The sequence below is a fragment of the Rattus norvegicus genome, chromosome 15 (assembly GCF_021556685.1).
Source record: "Rattus norvegicus strain SHRSP/BbbUtx chromosome 15, alternate assembly SHRSP_T2T, whole genome shotgun sequence".
In the NCBI taxonomy this organism is placed as follows: Eukaryota; Metazoa; Chordata; class Mammalia; order Rodentia; family Muridae; genus Rattus; species Rattus norvegicus.
This window is the reverse complement of record NC_141548.1, coordinates 15,681,748-15,709,078: the sequence shown is the minus strand read 5'-3', so window position 1 is coordinate 15,709,078 and position 27,331 is coordinate 15,681,748. Positions and strand designations below refer to the sequence as shown.

At 43.5% G+C, this 27,331-nt stretch overlaps 1 protein-coding gene across 17 annotated transcripts in view; it reads right to left on the bottom strand.

Annotated features, from left to right (window-relative positions):
- Positions 1–27,331, bottom strand: part of Cadps (calcium dependent secretion activator) — a 466,682-nt gene that overhangs the window by 355,918 nt on the left and 83,433 nt on the right. For all 17 annotated transcript variants that reach the window (XR_015637890.1, XR_015637891.1, XR_015637892.1 and 14 more), the window contains 2 exon segments: positions 9,228–9,341; positions 1,188–1,520 (listed from right to left, as the gene is read on the bottom strand). Coding sequence is in view for 14 of the 17 variants with exons in the window: in XM_087585085.1 (XP_087441211.1) it covers positions 1,188–1,520; positions 9,228–9,341 (447 nt within the window). In the remaining 3 variants the exon portion in view is untranslated.

The following is a 27,331-nucleotide window of genomic DNA, read 5'->3' as shown; positions in this document are numbered from 1 at the left end:
AAATGGAAAAACCAAGCCCAATGCTTCCTTTTAAAGATAAGGATCAACAACTCATTTCTTCTTTCTGCCATTTTCATCATAGCACCAGCTAATGAAAACTTTTACAATGGGATGTGTCCTTTAACTATTACTGGATAAAGTGCACATCTTCACAATCAACATTTAGCTCATAATTTCAAATTACCATGGGAAGGGTCACAAATCCCCAAGGCCTCAAAGCTAGTGAGAGTCCAGAAGAGAGTTTTCCTTAGTCCCTGTGAGTTTGAACAAGGGTCACTCTTGGCTAATCTATTAGTGTCTCTGTTCAAATTGCTACAGGGCCTGGAATTGATCCAGGGTAACTAGAGCAAGGTTGAGGGACTTTGACAGCTCCTGGGAAGAATGGACAGCATTACCAGAAAGGGATGTCCTTGTTTGACATTCAAGGTCCTAGGCTGGCCCCAGGTTGAATCTCGAGGGACGCAGCCAGAAGGTGTATCATAAATGAGAACTCAAGTGTCACACACAAAATAGCTCAAAGCCTCGTAAAGTAAACTCAATGAATATTTGTTGAGTGAATGAATAGCACTAGATTGGTAAGTAGGAAATCACAATCCCCCAATAACTTGCTGTCTAAAGCTCCATCCAGGAAAATTGAGGTCTATTTGGGGGTGGGACCAAGTAGAACCCAAGGCCCATCTCTAATTCTGATGCTCTCAGAGATTCATGGTATGAGAGAATCAGACCGTGATTCAACACAAACTCGAACAGGATTTCTTTGTCAATCACTCTGGAAACTGAGCCTTCGAGTTTCGCTCTGTTCTTAGCTAGAGACATAGGAATGCCTTACCCTGCACACATTATCCACTTAAAGACAGAACTGTCTTTGTCATAAAGTCATGCTGTTGACTGTTTGCTGTTTTTAATACAGCAAGGTCACGCCATGCTCACAGGGCCTACTCACCCCTCAGCCACAATGAGGCCAGGTCTAGAGTTCATGAGCCCACTTAAGGGCTCACATAAATGTTTCCGTGTCTTTTAACATTTGATAAAAACACAATTACAATCTAGTGTTCAAAACTGTCAATCTTTCATCAGCACATTTATAAAATAATTTTTAATGTCTTCCCAACAAGAAGTGGCCTGTGAAAGTCATAATGGGCTCCATAAAGTCCATATCTCTAAAGGACTAAAGAAGAGGCACTTACCTGACACGCATTATATAGGAGTTGATGTTCAAATTTCTTGATCCCAAGAATGTTCTGGAACATCTCATAGAGCTGTTCCTTGCTCAGAATCAACTCAGAAGCTGCACTGGCTGTCATCCGGGCTTGCTGCTTCCTGGGGTCCTCCTCACCACGGTAGATGGCGTCAAACTTAGCCATCCAGGAGCTTAGCACAGTCTCCTTGCTGAGGCCATCAATCTCAGGTAGGCTGCGTACCCTCTTCTCGATGTGTTTCTTGAAGACCTCCCGAGAGTCGTTGGCTGAGCAGCCCCCACTCTGTACCATGCGGGCCACACGGTCACTCTTGAGAAACACCTGAGGAAGGGATGGCCAAGAAAGATGGGGTTAGCTATGGAGGTGCCACTCTCCTGGACAGCATCCTTCATATGTACCATGGAGTGTGACAGAGTGGGTAACTTTCCCCTTACTGGTCCGTGCTGTGTGATTCTAGACAGGCCCCTTTCATTCACCCTTCAGTGCCCAAATCTTAAATCAAGAATAAAAATAGTACAGTAGCTCCATTACTTGAGGGGGTGTGTCTCAAGACCCCCACTGAGTGCCTGAAATCACACGGATTAGCGTCTATTACTTGCACTGTGGTACTTATTCTGCTTGAAGACTTTCCAGTAAGAACCCAATTACAGCGGTGCATTCTAATAAGAGCTATTTAAAGTGTGTGAATTGCTTAACTCTGGAATTTTTCATTTAATACCTTCAGTCTAAATAAAACTGTGAAAAGTCAAGACTACAGGCGAAAGGAGAACTACTGAGCTTACAAAATGGCCCCAGGGATTGATCTTGTGAAAGGCACAGAAAGAGCATAGGCTATAGTTAGACTGGCTGAATTTTCCTCTTCTTCTGTGGCCCAGTAGCTGTATAAACTACGGTAAATGAACCTCTTTGAAATGTTAGTTTTCCTGCCTATAAAATAGGGTAATACTTAATTCTATACAGGTTGTTTTAATTAAGTGAGTCATTTGAAAAGAGCTCTTACAAAGGTCCCTGGATCCCTAAATGCCTCCTGGGTTGTTATTATTGTCATTAAGTATCTAGCATACAGCACTTAAATGTCAACCACTACAGGCATCGCATTTATTCTCTAAAGGATACTAATCATGACTGAAATTTAGTATCAGGAAAATATGTGCTAGTTTTCTGTCTCCTTGACTGACATGCAATTCTACATGTGCAAGACGTGTATCTATGCTCCTCGCAGTCTATCCAGTCTCTAGACAGCATGTGATATCTGTAAGTGATCAGGAATAATGTAGCTGTTAGGTTCTGTCTACAATGAAAGGCGTGTACAACATTTTGTCATTGCAACATGATCCTGTCATCTACAAAAGCACAAGAACAGTACAGTCAAAAAAAAAAGACCCCAAAAGTTCTAGTTTTCAGTAAGCTTATTATTCGGCATCGGGCTGCCTTCATAGTTGTCCTCATTCACACAGGACCTATGGGCCACATGTTGGTAGATGGGAAATCAAGATTTTCAGAGAGGGGTAGGGAATTGTCCCTCATAACTATCACTGCCTTATTATAGTGTCTAGTCACAGACAAATGTGGACAAAGAGAATGAGGAAGGGTAGGGAAGAGAAAGAAAGTCCATAGACCCATAAGTGTGTACATGGTGTGTGTATGTGGTATATGTACACAGGTATGTATGACTCTGGTGCAGACTCAGAACCCAGGGAAGACTTGTCTTGCTTGATAGCTTCCACCATGTTTTTTGAGACAGGCAGAGACTGTTGCTTAACCCAGAGTTACGCTGGCAGGCAGCAAGCCCCAGGATTGCTGTTGTCTCTGTGTTCCTATAGTGAGGAAGCTACAGATGCATACACAGCTAACACTTAGCTTTCCACATGGAATCTGAGGATTTGAACTCAGGTCCTCATGCTTGTGCAGCAAGCACATTTACCTTTTAATCCATCTCCTCAGCATTCGCATGGCCTTTTAACTCCACTCCAATTCCTCCTCCCCTTTGGGTTCTTCTGCCAAGCAGAGGACCTTCCAGCTTTCCTGCCTGAGCCCTTGGAGGTCATCACTTACTAAGGACAGTTTTCTCTTGCTCCACTGTCCACACCTCGAAGCTCACATAAGCTCGCACACAGTGAGTGTAATTCAAGGTGCTGGTACTAACGCTTTGTATTCAGAGAGAGGGAAAAACCTGACACTTTGGAGCTGTGTCCTGGCCATGCTCCAAAACGTGTCTAAAGGTCCTCCAGAGGCCAATCAAATACTCATCCCCCTGCCAGCAGCCAGCATTTGCCTTACAAGCTCTGAAAGGCTATATTGCCTGGTGCCTTGGTGGAAAGCAGGTGGCCTTGTGCATCCTGACAAAGTCATACTGGGTGGAAATCATGTTCCCAACATGGCCTCCATTTACTGTTCGTTTAATGAAGTGATTTAGAAAAGAGGCTTGAGGGTTTGTCTTTCTGGGTGAAGACCATGGCATGTTCTGATGGCCTGGAACCTACAGCTCAGCTAGATGTGAGAGTTAATTCTTAAGTCAACTAGAGGAAACATATCAAACACTCTTTAGGTCGGACGCAAGCTTCAAGATCTAGAGTTCATTTAGGAGCCTGCACTGCTTAATGATGGTGTGCTCAACCCGACGGATTAAGAACCTCACATCTAGGCCAAGGTCTCAAAGAATAGGGAGCTGGTGAGTTGGCTCAGTCAGTGAAGCACGTGATACATAAGCATGAGGACTTGAGTTTGACCCCTAGTAGTCATGCAAAAAAACTGGGTGTGGTGATGTGCATCATGAAGACAGGAGGAGCCCTAAAGCTCACTGGCCAGTCAGCCTGGCCAAATGTCCAAGTTCTGAGAGATGGTGTTTCTAAATATAAGTTGAAGAGATATTGAGGATGACACCTGAGGTCAGTGTCAATGTCTAACTTACACACTGTGTATGTGTGTATGCTGTATGTGTGTATGTATGTATGTACATATGTGCATGTGAGTATGTAGGTATATATTTATATGTATGTGTGTGTATGTATGTGTGTGTTTGTGTGTATGTATGTATATGTATGTGAGTATGTGGGTATATGTTTGTATGTATGTGTGTATATGTGTATCTCTATGTCTGTGTATATATGTGTGTGTATGTGTGAGTATGTGTGGATGTAAGTATGTATGTATGTGTGTGTTTGTGTGTGTATATGTATGTGTGTGTATGTATTGTGTGTGTGAGTGTGTGGATGTATGGATGTATGTATGTGTATATGTGTGTGTGAGAGTGTGTACATGTGTGTATGTGAGTGTATGTGTGTATGCATGTGTGTATATGTGTATATATTTATATGTATGTGTGAGTGTGTGACTGTGTGTATGTATGTATATATGTGTGTTCACATTTACCTGTGTGCATGTAGACTCATAAGTGTTACAGATAGAGGTCAGAAGACAAACTTAGGTGTTTGTCCTTGCCTTCTACCTTGTTTGAAACAGGGTCTCTTGTTCACTTCTGCCTACTCCAGGCTAGCTGACCTATGGGTTTCTCCTTTTCTCATCTGCCATCTTGGCCTAGAAGTACTGTGATTACGGACATATGCTTCTGTGTACCTCTTTACCTACGTGGGTTCTGAGGATCCAAACTTATATACTTACACTTGTATTGTGAGTGATTTTGTCAACTGAGCCATCTCCCAAAGCTTCCTTGCTTTGTTTGTGTCTAACCTAGTGTCTGGCACATAGCTGATGCCCAGTGCATACTTTTTGTAGTGCACTGGTAAGAACAGTGCAGATGTTTCTAGCAGAAACCTTGCTGATTAACCAGATAACATTAGGGTGAGATGGGAAAACAGGAGTCAAAAGACACATATGTGGGCCTCCAAACAAGTTAGGACAAAGATTCTATAGAACCCATATTCATGACCAACACATTCTAGACATGACAACTCTCCCGGTCCCTTTCTTGAACAGAGTAGTCACTTAGTATGTGCTAAGTGCATTGTGTTGACTTCAGAAGTCACTTAGCCATTTGGACCTCATTGTCTTTCACCAACACATCCAGCTTTCCATCTTTGATGAGGATAGAGCTGAGGAGACTTTGAAACAAAAAGTTAGTTCAGAGAAGTCTCATGTGACTTCAGCTACTGCAGGAGTGGCCATGAGTACATCAACATGGACCAGGAAACTAAGGACTGAGGGAATGGGGAGAAACAGAGTGTCAGAGGAGGCAAGTCAGCCAGAGACACAGGACACTAGCCAGAAACTAATTTCCCTGGCTTACTAGTGTGGTAAAAGACAAGTGAGGTCTGAGCTGGTGTCAGCTTGTGTGAACACAGTTGATCTCTTTATATTCTTTGTGTTTGTTTTCCTTTCTTAGAGGCTGCGACATGAGACTTCAATCTTGGGAATAGTTCTATTCACGGCATTCATAACCCTTTCCTAGTCTTCTGAAATCTCCTAGACAAGTCCAAATGTGAGGTGAAAGATATGTTGATACACAAGGTCCATTCATTAGCTAAGGACTTGCCAGGTTGTTTGACAAATGAACACATTCATACCTAACAGATATGCACATACAGGGAGGTGGGTTTAGCTGCTACTTTCTTGCTGCCAGACTGAGACTAGGGCAGATCTTTACCTGCCTTGAAAAGTAAATTATCTTGGCCAAGGAGATGCCCTAGTAGGTAAAGGAATTCATCCCTCAAGCCTGGTGACTGGAATGCAATCCTTTGAAGTTACATAAAAATCTATAGCAAAAGCAATAGGAGACACCTTGTCTCAAAAAATAAGGTGGAGAGAGAGAACAGGCTCTTTGTGTGTTGTTCTCTGACCTCTATACGTATGCTGTAGCATGAGTTAATAAGACTCTCTCTCTCTCTCTCTCTCTCTCTCTCTCTCTCTCTCTCGCCCTCTCTCTCTCGCTCTCTCTCTCTCACACACACACTATTTTTTTCACAAACTGAAGTATCCCAACATGAAACATGAATAAGGATAAAGCTTGATATTAAGAGGATGAAATGAAGCTACCATATGCACACATGCATATGCAGAGGGGGTACTTTTATAGATGAAGAAGTTGTAGACTCAAACATATGGGACATTTATCTAAAAAATCCTGGGATCCTGATGGTGACTTGATGCCTGGCCTAAAGACCAGGTGGATGTGAAAGGACACTGGATTACATCTGAGAGACTCTGATGAAGCCCTGGAACCTCATAGCCCTAACTCAAGCGACTAAAGGAATAATCTGCAGTCTGATGACTTCCCCTGGCAATTAGGGCCACTAGGAAGGAACAAAATAAACCTATGTACTTTTCACAGTCATTGGAGCACTTGGCCTCCTTCTGTTCTTCCTTCCCCTTCCCCCTTGCTGGTTTGGCTCAGACTGAGGTGGATGGGCACACAAGTGGGTAAAGAACACTGCTTCTCAGACTATTTTTCTTTAAGAGCTCTTTACCATGGTAATAGGTAGTATGTAAACAATTTATCTCCTAGCAACACAGTGGTAATGGTTATGGCTGATTTATCTACTGTAGTACTCTCAGAATCTTTGAGGACAAGATTCATTATTCTTTAAAATATAATATTGCTATTGGTAGGTTGAACTGGGAAGAAATGGTACAGTGGGGTGGAGGAGGGTGTTTGTGTATGTGTGTATGGGTCTGTGTGTGTGTGTGTGTGTGTGCATGCTAGTACACACACACACACACACACACACACACACACACACACACACAGAGGTGTGTACTTGCAAACACCAGAGAGAGATGGAAAGGAAGAAAGGAAGAGAGAGGGGGAGGGGAGGGAGGGAAAAAGAGAGCAGAAGAGAAAAAATAGAAGAAAGGGGAGGTGGGAGATAGGGAGGGAGAGAATGAGAATGAAATAGAAAAAATAAGCTTGTTGGTTGGTGGTTTCCTCTGCTAAGAAGAGAGCCACACAGATTGGACCAAATGACAATAACAACTCCCAATTTCCCTCTGGGAAACCCCTACACTTTGCTACAATGCTTGAAATAGCCTGAGCCTAAACACAGGCTACAGAGGTAGTCCTGGTCTTGAGCTTTGTAGTCAGGCTAGTTCAACCCCAAAAAGTCCCTGAGCTTTTGCAATTCTAGGCAAAGAAGTGTGTTCCCTTTGGTTTGCTAACCTGTTGGGACATGCTTGCATCCCCTATATGCAGAGAAGGAGGGACGGCTCCTGCAGAGATATGGAGGGAGGGTGCAAACTATTGACATTCTATTGATATACTATCGGCATCTCCAAATGCAACCATGCCTAAGGCTAGCCCTAACCTTGAAACAAAGTTTCTTGAACAAATCCCCTTTAGGTCTAGTTTGAACTAGCTGCGGGTCATCTGCAATGCAAAGTCCTGGCAGAGGTAGAGGCTGACAACGGTGCACTTTAATGTTTGAAAGGGTTAGGAAAGAGTTACCAGCTTCCTGACAGCCCAGGGGAGAAGGAAAATGGAGGAAGAGGTGTGCCACCCCCTAGGAAGTCTGCTGGCACAGTGCTAATCTTGATCTCCCACCTGCGTTTTAGGGGATTAGCCTTTCCAGAAATGAGAATCCAAAGCTCTCTAAAGCCTCGCTAATTGAAGACAGTAGCTGGACTCTAATTCCCTCCATTCTTTGTTATGCTACTCAAATCCTAACAGGAAAGATTCAATCCTTCTTCATCCTCCTAGCTTCGCCAGACCCAGGAGGAGCTCTTTCATAGAAAACTACCCACTATCAATGAAACTAAGAAATCACGATAGATATCGTAACTTCCCAAGACTCATTAGCATGCTGATGACGATTAATTTTCAATTTTAATTAATAGAAATGACACTTTCTTTTAATTTGCATCATTAGTTAAATGAGCATCCTAATTAAGATTTGTAATATAGAGATTTATAAACTCCAGTCTATGAATGTAAACACGAGAAGGGGCTCCCTATTTTGACAAGATTTTCTCATTACTCTCCCACTGGCTTTCAGAATCTGGGGAAAAGGAGGGCATCAGTTTCATTTCCAGGCAGCTTCTATGCATAATATTTTATTCAAGTAGCTGATTTGCCTTTTCGGAGTCTTAGTCTGTCAATACAATGGAAAATGTTTTTGATAACCAACTATAAAAGTGTTCTACATTCTAGGGTAACACTTAGCACATTGCCAGTATATAAAAATGAGTTTAAAAACAGCAGCCTTTTCATGTACACATGTCCATGTATGTACATGCACACTTGTGTACATGTATATGTGGAGGCTAAAAATCAACTTTGGATCTCATTCTTCTGGAACCATTTTTTTTCTTTTCTTTTTTTTTTTTTTTTTTTTTTTTTTTTTGAGACAGAGTCTCTTACTGGAAGACACCTAAGGCTTTCAGAGATAGGTTGACTGATCAGTTATAGAAGTTTGAATGAGAATGGCCCTGATAGGCTTATACATATGAATACTTGATCACCAGGGAGTGGCACTATTTGAAAGGATTCAAAGGTGTGGCCTGGTTGGAGGAAGCGTGTCATAGCAAGTGGGCTCTGAGGTTTTGAACAACCCATTCCAAGCCCAGAGTCTCTCTTTTCCTGATGACTGCATAGAACTCTCAAATATTTCTCTAGTACCATGTCTGACTGGGTACCACCATGCTTTCTGTCACAATGATAATGGACTAAACTTCTGCAAGCCGCAATCGATATGCTTTCTTCTATAAGAGTTGCCATGGTCATGGTGTCTCTTCATAGCAACAGAACACTAACTAAGACATCAATGAACCTCAGGAATCCTTTTGTCTCCACCTCCCCAGTACTGGAATTGCAAGTATATAACATGGAACACAGACTTTCATGTGGAGCTAAAGATTCCACTCAAGTTTTCAGGCATGTGTGTCAAGCACTCTGCCTACTGAGTCATCAATCGGAGGCACAAGAGCAGGTGCTATCTGCGTCCCTCCCTACCACAGAACTGTAGTGTGCCTTGTCAGATGACTGCTGACACCTCTGCATCCACCAAGGTGCTATACCTTCTTCTCTCTTTCTCAGATCAGTAGTCTAGGCTGGTGCTTCATTCTGTAGGCTGCACTTACCTCATAGTAGCTCTGGACAGCATTCATAAAGGCTTCATCTGCCACGATTTGGGTCTCCCCATTGAGGAAAGCCTGGAATCGGTCCTTGACAGTCTGCAGCTGCTGTTTGCTGATCTGCAGAGGGAGAGAAAGAGAACCTTGAAGGCTTCATGTAAACAGGTACATGACTACTTCACAGTAAATATGCCCACTTCTCAGAGTGTGGGCTGGCCTGATACATGAGCAAACTCTCTGAACGCGTATGGAACACAGTCATTGCTAAAATTGATACAAGCCGCAGTTAGATACATTGCTTTAAAACCACATAGGAATACTTTTACCACAGAAATTATCAGGCACCATCAAGTAGGTTTATTTATTTATTCCTAACTTTTAAAAAAGATTTGGCTATTAAAACATTCCTTAGGGAATGGTGCTTGGTTATATTCAGAATCCGCTATTCTTTTCATTTCTTACTTTGATCTGTGCCCACGGTTATTTATAGGCACAGGGCTTGTAATCTAGAATCTGTAGAGAAGTGGGTCATGTCTCTTTTCAGATTCACATTTATGGATGTATCATTGGCTGGTGTTATGAGCCACACGGGACTATTTATACTGCAGAAATCAGCAAATACCACCAAGCAAATGAGCAGGTCTGTGTGTTTATTTACTTATAACTTTAAAGAAGGGCCTGCTGTTGGAATGTTGCCTAGCTGACACTCCATCATGCATTTCAGAAGCTCCACTGTGCATAACGGACGCTCTACCTGCAGGGTCTTTAGAAGTCTGACCGCCTTGCAGCATGTATCCTGCAGAGTCTGTGGAACTTATGGTGCGGTGAGCATACTCCTGGCCAGGAGTCAGGGGGTACAGGGGGCAAGGTAGTCTCCAAGGAAAACAGTCCTATAAGATCTATGCTGACTATCCTCTGTTTGTGAATGTCCTGTCTTCCATCAACTTCCCCAGACTGTGCTTCCCCACCCCCGGAGCTCCGACTAAGACCTCCTCACACATGACTCAAAGGCAAGCATTTATCTTCACGACTCATGGTTGTGACGTAATGTGTTAAGCCCATTTTGCTACCTTTTTAAAGGTTTCCCTGGAGCCTCCGTAGTGTCCTACACTCGACAAGCTGTCAATTCATGTTGATTTAACTGAATGAACACAGTGCAGGGAAGATGCTATCTGTGGGTGGCCTTGAAACAGCTGTAGATTCTGTTGACATTAGATAAAGTTAATACACTACGAAAAGTTCAGGTTCCCGACTTCTAAAAAGGTAAACGACTTTGAACACTGTTACAATTCAAAATGGATGATGATGTGCTCCTGACGACCACGGTTCTAGTAGAAAAATAACTTTCCAGTAGCACCGTGATATCTGGCCACCATGGCAGGGTGACTACAGCAATTAGAGTGCGTGCATGCATGTGTGTGTGTATGAGCACGTGTGCATATTCCCTGAGAGAGAGAGAGAGAGAGAGAGAGAGAGAGAGAGAGAGATTGATTGATTCTATGGATTGAGCCTATGCTTCTCCCTTTTTTTTTTCTTGCATGCTAGGGCAAGCATTCTGCCACAGAACTACCTCTGCAGCTCAGATGATGCATTCTGTAACAGCTTGGAGGCTGCATGGTGAGTGTTCCTACTACAAAACGCTATTTGTGTGAGATGCTGCCTTTGCCACTTACGTTTAACCTGTTCCATGGTGGGGGCATGATATAAAGCAGGTTGCATACAACACACATGGTTTTGTCTGTTAATTAAAGAAGTATTGTTTTTCTTTATGGATTTTGAACGCCTCTATCATTAGAAATAAATACAAGTAGAAAATTGTGGAACAGTGAAAGGTACCCTGGTTCCTGGTTGAGGAGGTTTGAAACCCTGAGGACCCTGAAGGGCTGGTAGGCTTTTTGCCTGACTCCCTGGAAACCAGTCCAGTCACTAGCCCACAGCCCTCCATAGATTTGTGGCCATCAGTCATGTAAGGGCAACACCCCAAGCCTCTCCACAGGTAGAGGATGTGATCACAGATCACATAGGCTCTGGAGGCTTAGCCAATGAATGTTCCTTCCCAGACACTCCTTCCTGCAAAAGGTATTTAATCTCAGGCTCACTCTGAGAAGTGGGATATGGCTTTATTCATCCACTTTCTGCCATGACAATAAACTCCTTAAAATTATAAACTGTCTCTTTTCATCAGGATCCACCATGTGGAGCCCTAGAGAAGTCCTTCACCTACAGAACCTCCTTCTAGTCTCCTGTAGAAGGCCTTCCCGCACTCCCAGCCACCACCACAAAAACTACAGACTGCCTCTGCCAAGCCAAGGACTCTTCCCTGAGGCACCAGGCAGAGCTCTACCTCTTCCCCTTGGCCCCAGGCTAGATCCAGCCCCACAGGCCTCCACTCTGTTCTCACCTCTTCCATGGCACCCCAGTGGTGCCTGGATGCCCAAGAGGCTCCTTGCAGGCCTGGGCATCCCGGGCCAGCTTGGCTGTGTCACGTGCCCCAGACTGTGCTCCCCACCCCCAGAGCCCTGTCCTATGGCTTCCCACAGTCGGACACTTGTCTGGCAGCAGTGGCATAGGTAAGTTTGGTCAAACTTCCTGTGTCCTGCACCCCAGTGGCTTGAGCTCTGTGGCAGAGCAGACGCAGGACCCAAACAAATCTACAGAAACAACCAAAGCTTGACACATACAGAGGTGAATGCTAGCAGCAAACCATTGAACTGAGAATGAGGTCCCCATTGGAGGAGTTAGAGAAAGGATTGAAGGAGCTGAAGGGGCTTGCAACCCCATAAGAACAACAAAACCAGCCAACCAGAGCTCCCAGGGACTAAACCACCATCCAATGAATACACATGGACAGACTCGTGGCTCCAGCTGCATCTGTAGCAGTGGATAGTTTTGTTGAGCACCAATGGGAGGAGAAACCCTTGGTCATGTGAAGGCTGGACCCTGCCTTCCCCCAGTGCGGGAAGGCGGGAAGGGGAGGGGTTAGTCTGGGAAGGGGAACAGCCTTATGGAAAAAGGGGAAGGGGATCGTATCCGGGGCTTATGTCCGGGAAACCGGGAAAGGGAATAACATTTGAAATGTAAATAAAAAATATCCAATAAATAAATAAATAAATAAATAAATAAATAAATAAATAAATACATAAGAAAAAATAGTTTAAAGCTCTAGGAGACTAAAACCTCATCTGAGTTTCTACTACAGAAATAAAACAAAAAGGGTTCTTAGAATGTTCATAACTGGCAGCTGGGTACTCTGATTAAAGTTTCTGCGTTTTGGAGAATTGGGCATGGAGGGATATGGAAGCAAGGGAAGATGAAAAGATTTAAGTTTGATGAGATTCATGCTTGTTTACTAAATTTCTTGTATGTATATGTATGTATGTTTGTTCATATGTGTATAGGTATGAAGAGTCCATAGGTCAACCTTGTATATTCTTTCTCAGGAGGCATTCATTTCATCATGTTTTTTGAAGCAGGGTGCTCACTAGGACTTGAGGTTTGCAGAAAAAGCTAGGCTGATTGTTCAGCAAGTTCCAGGGAACTGTCCTGTTTTGCCTCCTCAGTGCTGGGATTATAAGTGTGTACTTGTCCGTGGGGCTGGGATCACAGGCTTCTATGTGTACATGTGGCTGGGGTTACAGGTTTCTATGTGTACATGGGGCTATGATCACAGGTTTCTACCTGTCCATGGTGCTGGGATCACAGGTTCCTCTGTGTACATGGGCTGGGATGACAGGTTTCTATGCAAACATGGAGCTGGGATCTCAGGTTTCTACCTGTCCGTGGGACTGGGATCATCCTCATGCCAGTGCAGCAGGCATTAAGGACTCCCCTGTCTCAACATTCATCCTTGCCATGCTTTAGGGAATCTACCACTCCATATCAGTAATATCTGTAAAGTTTTAAAAAGTTGACATTATTTTTAAAATGCTTTATTTTAACTAATGTGTCCCCAAACCACTTTCACATATAATCATGACGTGAACTTCCGATGAGCTATATCATTCGTGTAACGCTGTATCTTGGAGAGAAGCCATAGTTTCCTCTCCTACGATATCACAGTTGAATCACTGCAGGTGGCTGGGGCTATCAAATTGAATGGTATAGCCTGAGAACATGGAAAGAACACACATCTTCAGTTACGCTGTTCTGTTCAGATCCAGGACTATTGCACAGTGAATCTGTGTGTCCCTGGAATGGAACTGTGCCCCATCAGAGAACACAATCACAAGCCAGCATGCCAGCATGAGTCCCTCCAGAGCAGGTTAGGTGGAACTCACTAACAGAATTCCTAGTTGCTCAGGACAAGCCGGGGCGTTTCACGGACTTTACGTTTAGGATTCCTTCCAGCTCACATCAATCCTAGCTCTGTGAGACAAGGTGGGTAAGCTTTTGTCTTTAGTAATTGAAATAAAATTAGGAGCCCACACCATCTGAGTGATCAAGACTGATTGCTGACTAAAGCCAAATCCATTATCTGAATGCCCAATAAATAAGCATGGGGGCATTGACAAAGAGCCCAGCGTGCATGCAGAGCTCCGCCAGAACCTCAGGGTTCAGTAGTCAAAGAACCGCAGCTATTCCTTGATCTCATTCACCAGGCCAATCTAAAGGCATGGAGGTGTATCCTTAGAGACTTTCCATCTATATGGAAAAGGAAAAGCATATAAAGCTAGACCAAATTATATTCTAGGATTTCTGAGAGAAACTACAGAATATACAAATCTTAAGAAAAACAAGCAAGAAGGGGACAGATCTGGGCCCTTTTGAACACACACAATGTAAAAAGGCTACCAAGTACACATAATGAATGGTTTACTTGCTCTGCATTAACCTTTGATCGAGGCGTAATTCAAACTTGAAGGTCATTTTCCTTGGTGTATGCCTAAGTCCAGCTACACAGCGGGAGCGTGAAATAACGAGGGAGGCCTTAACAGTATAAATCTTAGGGATAAAGACTGGCCACTGACCAGAGGAGCAGGACTAAGCTTTGGAACTAGAGGCTGTCCCTTCCCTGTATGATTTGATGACCGCATATCGTATTTAAGATCCAACCGCTATCTCTGCCAATTGGCTTCTCGAAGTTAATGGTGTCATGGACCAAATTCTGCTTTCAAAAAGCCTTTGAGAGCATTCAGCTCGCAGCGGCGGTGGGGGAGCAAGTATATCTCTGGCAGCAAAGCCTGAAGTCTCCTCTTGCTTCCTTCCTGTTGGCACTTACCGTAATTCCCTTACTATAGGACAGTGAATCTGTAAACTCTAGCTTTGTCTCATCAGGCAAAGAGGAACCATATTTATCTCCCTGTTTGCTTCAGTGCCATGGCACCAAAGCTGATTGCATAAGACTGCAGTGGGGGTGCTCAAAGCCAGAACTGACATGGGGTGAGTGTTCAGCCTATGCTCACAGCTATGCATGGGTCTTACCATTAAACTGCACACGTTGTTCCCTTAATAGGACGGGACTGGGAGCAATTGCAAACCTCTGTAAAATTCAGCTCACCTGCTCTTTCTCAACAGCCTCTATGTAGAGTTTTACAGCGTTCTCGGTACTTTGAAGGAGTCGCATACTGTACAACACTTCTGAGTTGGGTTGGAGTTCAGACCAACACGCTTAGGATCAAAGGGACAGAGAGATTCATGTTTTGGTGTGGCCACCTACTTCCAAGCTTGGAAAAGCTGCATTTCCTAAGCCTTGGCTCCTCATATAAAAAATACGGGGATTATATAAGACTTGTGTCCCAGGATTGTTTGGAAGATTAAAAGGGAATGGGGACTTAGCCCACGGCCTGTCACACCCAGTCAAGTTAATTTTGGGGAGACAGTAGCTAAACACTTCCAAGGTCCTCGTTGAAGCTGCACTCTGCTTTGCCCTGTCCCATTCAGCCCTGCCCCAGAACGCATTCTGCCCCACCCTAGCACATTGCTGCCCTGCGGATGCTCTGGGGCCTTTGTTGTCTGAAGCTTTACCCTGGCTGCTCTCTGATGAGGTCCTCTTTCTACTTTTTCCTCTAGCCACCACCTAAGAATCTAACCCAGCCTCATGCCTCTAGGAGGGCCCTTCCAGACCAAGTGTCAAGCTAATGTCCCCAGGCTAATCTCTGTCACGTTGCTCTGGTCCTGAGAATTGCCCTAAAGCATTGTCAATACTTAGATTATCTAACACACATTTGTTTGACTGGGTCATAATATACACGCATAGAAAAAAATACATCAAGAGCAGGATACATATATTCTTACAAAGTTAACTTTCCAACGTAACCAGCTCTCATCCCAAGATAACAAGTGAGAGCCCAGACCTGAGAAACTCCTGCAGGATTCCAATATTATAGACCTCTTTGTAGATCACGGACATTCTAGGTACCTTTCCCTGTCTCAGGAATCAGGCCATGCCTTCACCATGGTTTGGTCTCTGTCTCTGACTGATGTAGTCCGGATGTAGAAGGGACTTGGACACAGATGTTTTTCATTATCTCTGCTGCTTACACTGTCAGACTCCCTTCTCCTGAAATTATAAAAGTGATTGCTCCTCCTACTTCCCCCTTTCTTTTCTTCCTTTCTCCCTTCTTTCCCTTTCAGGATCCCATCATGTTGTACATGGTAGCTATCTCTCTCTTACTCTTTTACTTTAAGCTATCTTAAAGGATCTTCTCTCCGGGTTTTACAGGGAAGCCTCTCTTTCCCTTTAAGGCCCTATCATGTCTTTGACGTTAGCCCCACTCATTGCTCTCACACTTCAAAGCTGGATCATGGCCTCCCCTATTACAAGGTCTCTCTTGAAATAGAGCTCACTTCTGAATATTAGTTGGTTCTCAGTTCCTTCTCTGCAAAGCAATAGAACCTTTTTCTTTTTAAAAACCATTTTACTACATATGTGTTTATCTCGTATGTGTGTATGTGTGTGTGTGTGTGTGTGTGTGTGTGTGTGTGTGTGTGTGTGTATGTGTATGCATGTCTGTGTTCATGTGCATGAACTTGTTCCACAGTGGGCATGTGTTGGTTAGAAGGCAGTCTATGGGAATCATCTCTACCTACCATATGGGTCTGGGATGGAACTCTGCCTGTCAGACTTGACAGTAGCCAGCTTTACCTGTTGTGTCATCTCACGTCCCCCCCCCACCCCCCACTTTTTTTATCCTAATGCTCTCCAAGGACAACCAATAGCCCGACTCCTATCATCACAGATCATTTTTTCCAGCTTCTCAGTGTGTGCTGGGACAGTCATGCACAGCAGATCTAGCCACAGAGTCGGGTGTAGCAATAGACTGTTCACCATTATTGCTGTATCTAGTTTCTTACTGATGGGCATTTAGTTCTCTATTTGATCATGATCTGCCTCCCACAATAAACAGGTTTTGTAAATATACCAACCCGATCTACCTCCATACTGATATGCTTAGTGCTTTGTACATAATTACCTCTCAACAGGTATTTGTTGAGTGAGTCTATTAACAGTGAATGATTCGTGTATACTAGATGCTAGAGATGGAAAATAACCTTACCTGGCAGATCAGAGATCATTTGCTTACGTTGCTTCCTAATATTCATTGTTACTGCCTGACAAAATGAAAATCTTAGGTGCTCATAAAAACAGCTAGACTAAGAATCAGTCTGTGGGACAGAGTTTCTGTCTGAGTGAAAGTTAACTGGCCTACAAGATAGGGCAGAGTCTGGAAGATGATGTTGCACAAACAAACTAAAATAATTGGCCTAGGCTAATTGGTAACTGTAGCCCAACTCTAAACAAACAAATAGGCCTGCACAAGGCACTTACCAATAGAGCCTCCTAAAGCAAAAGGGCCTCTCACAGCGTTTACCAGTACAGCAGCCACTGGGGCATCAAGGTCAGAACTGCGAATTGAGCAACGGGTCCTAAGAGCAGAAAACCTGTAGAGAGGACAGGTCATGGGGAGAGGGGAGGGCTGCAGGTCTTGCTAGAGCCACTTAGACACCCTGGATCCAATCTGCCTCGTTAACCAAGGTCTGGAAATTCCCACTGTCCTTCAGGCCATTTGTAACTCACTGCAGCACTTGGCAGGAGTGTGGGATGGATCTTTCGTGAGAAACATCGTGTTCTAAGTGATTGTCGTAAGGAAAGGAAGAGGGAAGCCAGAGCCAGCATTGCTGGTTATACTGCAGTATCTTGAAAATTCACTTTGGTGTCTGTCCCCTAAAAACAAAGGACAGCGCTGTCTCCTTGTAGAATAGTGCTTTCTCCTTCCAGGGTTTTTATGAGGTACGAACAAGATGATATATGTGAGTCACACACAACACTACCCAGCAACGGCTCCTATGATGTATTGAAAGGATTATTACCATTATTAAATTCTCCTATCACCTTTCATCTTCTTCCCCTTTCCTTTTTGCTTATGCACTCACTTTCGAAATTGCATGGATGTGGTTGGTATTCATCGTCCTTTCTTCCTTAGCTCTTCCACTTTAGGGGTTAAAATTGCCATGACTTCTGTCAAATCCCCTTGAAAGATGGCCATGTGACAGTGGCAGACACCTCTAAGGCCTTTGGAGAACGCATTTGAAATCCTCACAAAAAGGAGTTGACTCGGAGGCATCGTATTTCCCTCCCTGTTGCTTATTCCCTCGATGGAGCAAACAACTACAGTATCTACAGCTGGAGTAAAAGACCACGAACGTTGCAGAAATAGTGAACCACTGAATCAATGTTTGTTTACACAGATCTCTGAGCTTAAGGATGGGAGCTACGCGTATGCCCTGACTTGTCCTTGCCACTATTTCCTCTTCTTTGCAGCAACTGCTTTTCTACTGTACGTGGAGCTTTCTGCAGTCACAGATGAAAGCATAGCTGCTAACATATTCATTGGGCAGTGTGCTCCTATTATATAACCGTATGGTAAGTGAAGAGGGAAACCATGTCTACCCTGTAACAATGTATCATTCTGAACATAGATCAGATAGTGGAAAGCGGTCCTTTGGAGTTAGAGGTGGTGTGTGTGTGTGTGTGTGTGTGTGTGTGTGTGTGTGTGTGTGTGTCTGTCTGTCTGTCTGTCTGTCTGTCTGTCTGTCTTCTTTGGTATACGTATATATTCATGTGGTGTGAGTGAGTGCATGTGCACATACATGGGCATTGTGCATCCCCTTCTCTCACACCCTACCTCATCTTTTGAGACATCTTCCCACACATGAACAGTCCACTATCACCATGTTCCGCTCTATCATTGTGCATCCACCTTGCATGTGGGTCTGTTTTAATTTTAGAGTGGCAGCTGAATATATTTAATATAACTATACTTCTTAAATCAAGTCTGCATTTTTAAATAACTAAGTAATAGAAAACACCATTGTTCATACTATACTTAAAGATCTATTTGGGCAAGAGAGAAAGAATAAGGCCAGAGGAACATTCTATGACACTACCACAAGCATTCTAGGATCTAAAGGGACCCAAGCTGGGAAACTGTAAGTGACACTGATTAAGACAGGATGTTCCCAGCAAACATCCATCTACCAGAAGAGAGACAAGAAGAGGAATTTAGAAAAGGACTGTGGCTAGCAGCTGGATGGAGGAGGGATGAAGTGCTCTGTGTATAGGATTTGCACACTGGCAAAGTGAGCATGCGCAAAGCCCAAGGTTCCAGCCACCGTAACTCCCAAATAACACAGTAACATAATGAGAAAAATGGAGGCAGATGAAAAACAGACAAAAGAAGAGGGAGAAAAGGAAGGATAGAGGTCTACCTCCACCAGTCACAGAAAAGGGAAACATGGTCTACCTCTTGCCCTTGAAAACAAGACAATCTTTAGAAATTAGTTTTTCCTCCGTTTTGGAGGCACCGAGGCACTAGTCACTTGGATTTTTTGACAGAACAGCTAACAAAGAGGCACAGATCACAGGCTTTTGAAAACCCTTAGCTTTTTATTTCAAAGTCTCCACATAACTTGAAACACAGCTGAGGACCCCGAAGGGCTTCCATTAGGCAAATTGTGTTATATCTCTTGATGTCTACTGTAGCTTAGATTAAAATTGGGTTGCTTAAAATATTTATTAATTCATTAAAACGAACAAGAACTACCTCATTATACATTAACCTAAATAACATTCAGCATGAAAATATTTTAAGAGGTTAATATTTTATTATTAATCATTATTCTATGGTAATAATAATTATTAAAACATTTAATAAAAAGGTTAATAGTGAAAACATTTGGAGCATTTAATAGTATTTTAAATCTTTTTTGGATTCAAAAGAGGACAAGTGGATTCTCACTTCTGATTCAGTCTGTTGCTCTAACTGGTTGGTGTATGTGGAGGAAACATGCCCTTCTATGGACATGACATTCTTTTCCAAACGAAAATCTTGATAGCTATGCTAGGTAAATGTGACAGTCTTCTCCAGCACCTTGGTAAGGCTCAAAGGACGGTACTGGTTTACATATTGGTAGAAATATGACATTTGAAATCATATCAATGAATGTCTTATACTCGATAACAGTCAGATCCATTCGTTTATCATGTTCTTTGAAAGACTTACACCAGTGCAAGTCAAAGAAATTTGTTCATACAAAAACATTTGCTCACTGAGTCATGCAAGTATTTCAAATGCCAACAAATGTTATTACCTAATGGGCAAAGATGCTGTGTTTCTTACTATTATCATGAGTATTTCCCAAAAGCCTGCAAAAGATATAAAGCCAGCTGTCAGGAACTGCCCCACTCATCGTGGTAGGTTAAACTCGGCAACTTGAACAGGAGCAAAATACAATGTCTGCTACTTTCATAACGTTGATCTTCTTTATTTATTTCCTGAAAATACCTGTGAAATACTTAAATTTGTCTTTTAGTTGTTCTTTAAAGATGGTGTTCTAGTCAAAGTTCAAAAACTTAAAAATACATCTACCATACAATCCAGTTATATATATATAGCACACCCGTGTTACAGCAGCACTATTCAAAGGCTCCAAATCAAGGACCCAGTTCCGGTTTCCATCTTCTCTCTCTCAATGAACTACAGATGTGATATATATAAACGTGAAGTAATTTCTGCATAGCTATCTCTCTCAAATCCAATGTAAGCTAATACACCTGACATGGAGTAGAGCAGGATCAGCTGGGAGAGCACAGGGGAGACGAGTGGGCAGACAGTATGATGTGAATGGGTTCACCGTATGTGATATGTCCAGAAAGATCCTGCTGCCTCAGCATCATCAAGGCAGTGGTACCCAACCATGTTCCTGCGCGCACAGCAGATGCTGATAAGTTGCTGTGGTCGCTGAGTCCTTTCCTTGCTGCAGTCATATAAATGATTTACCATTGCCCTTGTCATGCTAAGGCAGCGCTATCTCTCCTCCCTGCTCCTTCTGCATCATCACTGAAACCAATGCACATGAGGGGATAAGCTGGCGGTGTCTCGTCAACATTAGCAGAATTACCTCGAAGATCTCAGTGGGTATGGCTATACGTCATGTGTCTGTGACTAGTGAATGGAATCGATGCCGTGTGGTAGTTAGGAAGATTTGGGGAGGACATGATCATGCCTCCAGGATGCAGGTTGCTAGCACACAGTGAGCAGGGAATGGAACATGATGGTACAGACCTTGCATGCCAAAGTGAAGGTTTAATTCCTAATTCACTGAGAAGCCATAGACATACACTGAACAAGAGAGGGCGTGGTTTGAGAGCCCTGGGAGTCAATGTGCAAATAGTACAGTGTTTTGTTTAAGCTGTGACATTTGAAGAGGGTCTGAAATAGAACAGAATCTCTGTCTTCAGAGCCAGGGGCAGCACAGAAAGAAGGACGAGGAGATGGAGAAGGCATGAGAAGGGTATGTTGGGGTAGGAGTACAATGTGCATGAAGCGACACAGAAGAAAATGGGGTGGGGGTTGAAGGACACATCGAGAATTTCTTTTGTCAGTTTCTAGGTGCAGATCTCAGCATGAATGCACTGAGGACTGGGGTGAGGTGACAGACTGTTCAGTTTGGTTGGAGACCAGATTAAAACATGCAACCTAACAACATTCGAGACTGCTAAGCGTGAGCAGCGTCTTTGGGAGTGTAATAGAAAATTTATCAGTAGCAATTATTTTTAGAAAATAGGGTAGAAAACCCTGAATAGTGACTACACATAGGCTATGCGAGTTTTTCAATACAACACCCCCAAATGGTGACCAGGAGCTTCACCAAAGTTGATTTTGATAAGAATCTTGCCCTGTCAGTCATGAGCAATGACATAGGCACAATCGATCGGCAGCCACTCTGCAGACTGCTGGGTATTTGGAGTTCCACAGAGATCTTGACTGCTTTAATCTAACCACCCTATTCAAGGACCAGAAAGGCAGAGAGATTAAATGGAAAACATGTTTTAAAGCATTCTGAAATTGAAAAGTACAACAGGGAGAAATGCAGACCCTAATGAAAACTGCAGACGTTAGCTAAAAATGCTGAGTGGATTGTGGCCCACAGCTATGACAAACAGACTTACCACAGCAATGCAAGCTGGAAGAACGGGGAGAATGATGTTGGCATAGGCATGCATGGGTACTGAGTACACGACCGTCCCATGCTTTCTTTAAAAACATGAAGTGCTGGCTGCGAAGGTAACATCTCAGCCAGCAAAATGCTTGCCACACAATCTTGAGCCTCGTTCCCCAGCACCCACATTAAACATGGAGTATGGCAGCACATGTTCATGAGCACAGCACCAGGGTGGCAGCAAGAATCCCTGGGGCTTTCATGCCAGTCAACTGACACAAATTGGTGATCTTAATTCACTGAGGTACTCTGTCTAAAAATCCAAGGTAGAGAGTGATTGAAAAAGACAGTGTTGAACATCTTCAAAGGTTTCCTTGAATAGAGATCATCTACAATGCAGCCTAAATACTAATTGATGTTAAATAATGTCTGGATTAAGTCAGAATCCTTTTGTTTAAAATGTATATGAGTGTAGCCCTGTCACAGACCTATTTATTGTGAAAGCCTGTGGGTAGGGAGATCCAGGAACGAACAAGTTTAGAACCTACTTTTCTCTCTCCCTTCCTCCCTTCCCCATCTCCACCCCCCTGTGTGTGTGTGTGTGTGTGTGTGTGTGTGTGTGTGTGCGCGCGCACACGCTTAATAAATGCTGCTGGTTGCTCCAACCCTGCGCTGTGCCCCCCACACCTAGACACTTTACAAGCACTCTGATGCACAAAAGCTGGAAAGTGGCTTCTCCTGTGAGTCAGGATGTACAAGGGACAGCTGATGGCTGGAAAGATCATAGATTTTTCCATGGAAGTCAAGATCCAAAGCCTCAGGATGCCAGAAGCCACACTACTGAACTTTGCCTCTTAGAGACTACCTAATAAAAGCATGTTTCTCTGGTTTTCTAAAACAGCAGGAGATCAGAGCAGACCTCACATGCTCTTCTCTAAAATCCATCCCATTGCTTCCTGTAACCATGACCTGGCTGAGAGCCCTGGGAAGCTTTTCTAAAAGCTAATATCATTTTCTCATCATTCTTTCCTAAAGCTTCCCCTCTTCTCAGCACTCAACTGCCTGTGTTCTGCTCTGAGAGTCAGGCTTTGGTGCTAAGGGAGAGACATAATTCTTTAGCAGTGGCTACAGTGATCTGGAGAGGGGAGAGGATTTTCAAGGGTGAAAGAAAAATGCAAGAGGGAAAAAGTGAATGCATATTTAGCAAGTTGTGCATGTAACAGATTCTTGTGATGCACCTCTAAAATTGAGCGCTAGTGGTCAAATTTCTGGAGCCAGGGCTGGGGAGATGGTTCAATGGTGAGAGCACATACTGCATAAACACCAAGATCTGAATATGGATCCCTACCTGAGAGAACCATGTATGCTTTGAACCTTAGACCGTTGGGTGAAAGAGACTGAGAACTCCTGGGAGCTCTCTGGCCAGCCAGTCGAGATGAAATTGAGAGATCCAGGTTCACTGAGAGATCCCATTGAAAGGGAATTAGGATATTGAACTTCTCCTCTGGCTTCTGCATGCTCACAATGCATGCACCATGTACATATACACAGGTACACAACACACACACACACACATACATACATGCAGTTTTAAAAGACAAATAAACAAAATCTTGTGGAGTCCAATTATTCCTCACCCTTCCACACACTCACCATTCAACTACTGGTTGAAGGTTTACATGAAGCGATCTGGAAGCTAATGAAGGGCTTCTGGAATCTTGCTACATGGATTAAGATACCAGTTAGAAGAGGTTCCTACCAGTCATGGATAGAGTAAGACTTAAATGGCTAATGACTACTCAGGATTCAAGAGAATACATGTAGTGATATTTACCACCAAGGAAGGAAAACATAACTGATCACTTTGGAAGGAGGTGAGGGAACCGCCTTATTAGATAGAAAAAAGGGAAGCAGCGAGCTTGTTTTGCGTGGGTGATTTTTCATAAATACTTGATGAGAAAAATTTTTATTTTTTTTTAAGTTTTCCCCAGCTAACCCATGTGAAAAGGAGAGTAGACATCCGCCCAGATACAACGCCTATCACAATACTGAATGCAGACAACTGCAGGGGTTAGCCGTGTCTTTTAAGACTGAAAGGCACGACTAGCAATGGCTGGTGTAGCACAGAGGCTGTCTTTGGGGCACTCCCCCTAAGAATCACGTCCTGATGTGGTTGGTGATGTCTGGGTCCCAAGATCAATTTCTAGGGAATGAGACCATCACAATAGATAATGCCAAGGTAGTGAAAGTCAGACTGGAAAACACTCCCAATAATGACAAGAGCATCAACTCTATAGGCATCCAAGAGCGAGCATAAAACAAGAGGAGAGGAAGCCGATCTGACACCAAGCTCGGGGCTCCATGCCAGTACTACACAAACAAGGTGTGGTGGAGCTCACCTATATAGCTCAGAACTCAAATAGAGGACAGAAGGATCAGATGTTCAAGGTCATCCTCAGCTATACAGCAATTTTGAGGCTAACCTGAACTATATGTAACTCTATCTCACACCCCCTCCCCAAATTTAGAAAGCCATGTCATTACATTATCATATATATACCTTGCTTGAAAAGTAAGTTTTTAGTTTTAGTGAATTAGTCAGAAAAATCTCTGTGGGAAATTGACTGACTATATAATATTAAGAAGCCACTAACTTTTCAGATGCAAAAATGGTATCCTGAGCTGTGTTTGGAAAACAGGTTTTTCTATTCTGTAAACTCTGTAAGGGTTGGCAAGATGGCTCAATGGGTAAAGACACTTTCTAATGCATGATGTTATAAATTCGATTCCCAGGCCCCACAAAGTGGAATGAGGGAACTGTTGTCCTCCAACCTACCACATGCATGCCCAGGCATGTTCCTGTGTGCAACACACACACACAGTCACACATGCATACACATGTGCACATGATGAATAAGTAAGTAAATGGAAGCACTTAAAATGCATGTGGATGTAAGAATGTTATTTCTGAGGTTTAATCATCTTGAGGGGGGCACAGAAGGTATGTTCAGACACAGAGGGAATACCATGAGCCCTTGCAGGCTGGCTGATGGACACAACAGCTCTATACGGACAGCTCAGGCCAGTGATTTCCTTAACTCAGAAGCAGGGTTTTTGTTGTTGTTGTTGCTGTTGCTGTTTTTCTTTCAAGGCAGTGTGTCAGGTGACTCAAGGAGTAATTGTGGATGGTGCTAAGGCTGGGAACATTGGTGACCAGGTTTAATGGAAATAAATTAATTTTCCCACTTCATTACTCTGAGCTTCAGTCTCCCAACACCATCTATTTCATTTGCTTGCAACGGAAGCAAATTAGGAACTGCTTTTTGAATGCTATATGCCCCAAGTCTTACGTTGATATCCATCATTTCTTTATGAAATATATTTACCATGTTTCTCTTCTCTCCCAATTCTTCCTAGATCCTTGACACCTCCTTGCTCACCCAACATTGTTTTTGTTTTTCATCTTCTCTCTCTCTCTCTCTCTCTCTCTCTCTCTCTCTCTCTCTCTCTCTCTTTGCCTCTTCCCTCTCTCCCTCCTCACTCCTGTATGTGTATGTCTGTACATCTGGGTATACATGTCCACACACAAACTAATATGCATGCACATGCAGGCTGGGGTTAACCTGGGGTTGCATCCTCTGGAGTGACAGCCTCCTCCTCTTCAGGAGAGTGTCGTTCTGACATGATACTTGTCAAGTAGGCTGGACTGGAATGACACTGGGACTCAACCATCCTGTTGCTGCCCCCCTGGCTCCTAGTTACAACATGCACCGTCAGCCTGTTGTTCTGATATAGGTTCTAGGGATCAAACCCTGATCTTGATGTTACACATCAAATGCAAATACTTGAACCCAGACACTGAGTCCTGATTGTGTTATTGTTGATAATCCAAAGTAGCTTTCTTACCAAACTGAAAGACCCCTCCCCCATGAGTCTTAACTCAGAGCTGCAACAGGCTTGAAGGAGCCCAGGCACGCCCAGATACCTAGGGCCGAGTCACCGTTAAAACTAACAGACCATAAAAGGAAAGGAATGCAGAACAGACCAGGAGTACCAGATCTGACTCACAGGCCACCTGGCAGGAAGAGATAAGCCCCCAGCCCCCCGACATTCAGGACGCCCCAGCCTGTACACACAACCTCATTTGAATATGATTCAAACCTGCCAATGTGTGTAGCTATACCTTATTACCTCATCATGTGAAATAGCCAATCATATGTGAACATGTCTATGTGCCTCATTTGAATCCACCAATCCCCGTAACTATGCATCTACTTCTGTATGCCCGCTTCTGCTTCCCCAAACCCTATAAAAGCCCCATGCTGGAGCTGCTGGGCGCACAAGTCCTCTGAAGAGACTGTGTGCCCACAGGTACCTGTGTTTTCCAATAAACCCTCTTGCTGATTGCATCCGGAGGTCTCGGCTCGGTCATTGGGCGCTTGGGTCTCCTCCTGAGGGAAAGGTCCTCTCCGGAGGTCTTTCAAAACCATGGAATTAGCCCAGTTCATAACAGTGACATCTTTGCTCATTAAATATGCACCGGCTTCCTCAACAGCTCTGCTTACAGAGGTTAGTTAATATAGTAAGCGATATACAACGAAATAAGCATTTCTACTCTGACTTATCATCAAACACACTCTGAGGTTATCAGAATCACAGCCTTGCCCATTGCATAATCATGGGAGAAAATGTCTGATGTGTCTGAACCACATCCTATACATTCCATGAAGCTTCAGTCTCCAAGTCTGGGAGATGTGTCAGTCATAAAGTACTTGCTGTGCAAGCGTGAGGACCCGAGCTCAGTCCCCAGGCTAGCATGATGAGACATTGGAAGTACAGACAGGGAGAAGAGGATTTGCACTTGAGCTTCTTTGATTAGACTGTACTCACACCACAGTAAATGAGTTAAGAAGTTCACCTAAACAGGTAGCTCACTATGGGGATACCTAACAGTCAGTGACTCAGGGAAACCTCCTCGGATTCCCAATGTCTACTTAAATAAGATCTCTGCTTCGCACCCATGTCTATTCAGGACCATCACAATAATCCAGGGACCTCCGTCACTTTCGAGATTCACAAAGGCATGGTGTACAGTCAGTGCTTTAGCTTCTGATTCCATGATATGGCTATTGCTGGAGGCTTTCTGAAGACTGTGTCTCCTAAAAGACAACATGGTCCATGTCTTTCAATGAGATGGTGTCTTTGAATAACCTGTTGTTTTGTAGCTTGTTGTGTGCTGAATCAGAGAGCTAATGAATACAGACAAAAATAAATCCCTCCGTATGAATAGAAAGCAGGATTTTACTTGGGTATTTTTCCAAGAGGACTTTAAAAATAAACTCCAATAAACTTCAAATACAAAAACTTAGGGCATGCTCCAGGATCCTGAAGGAAGACATAAGAAGCAGAGTTTGGGATTTAATGTGACTTTGACTCCCATGGTAGTGGAGGATTGTCCAGAAATCTTCTCCTAGCTTCTGCTGAGAGCAGAGTGGTGGGAATCTAAAGAGTTACCCAAGAAGACAGTGGTGGTAAAAAGCAGAGGTCTGTGTGAGATGTGCACAGTTCTCATTCACATCCTTGCAGATCCTACCTAGCTGATACTTAGAACAGCAACCCATCTTCTCAAAAGAACAGCATCTGTGCCCATGGTTGCTATGAGAATGAGA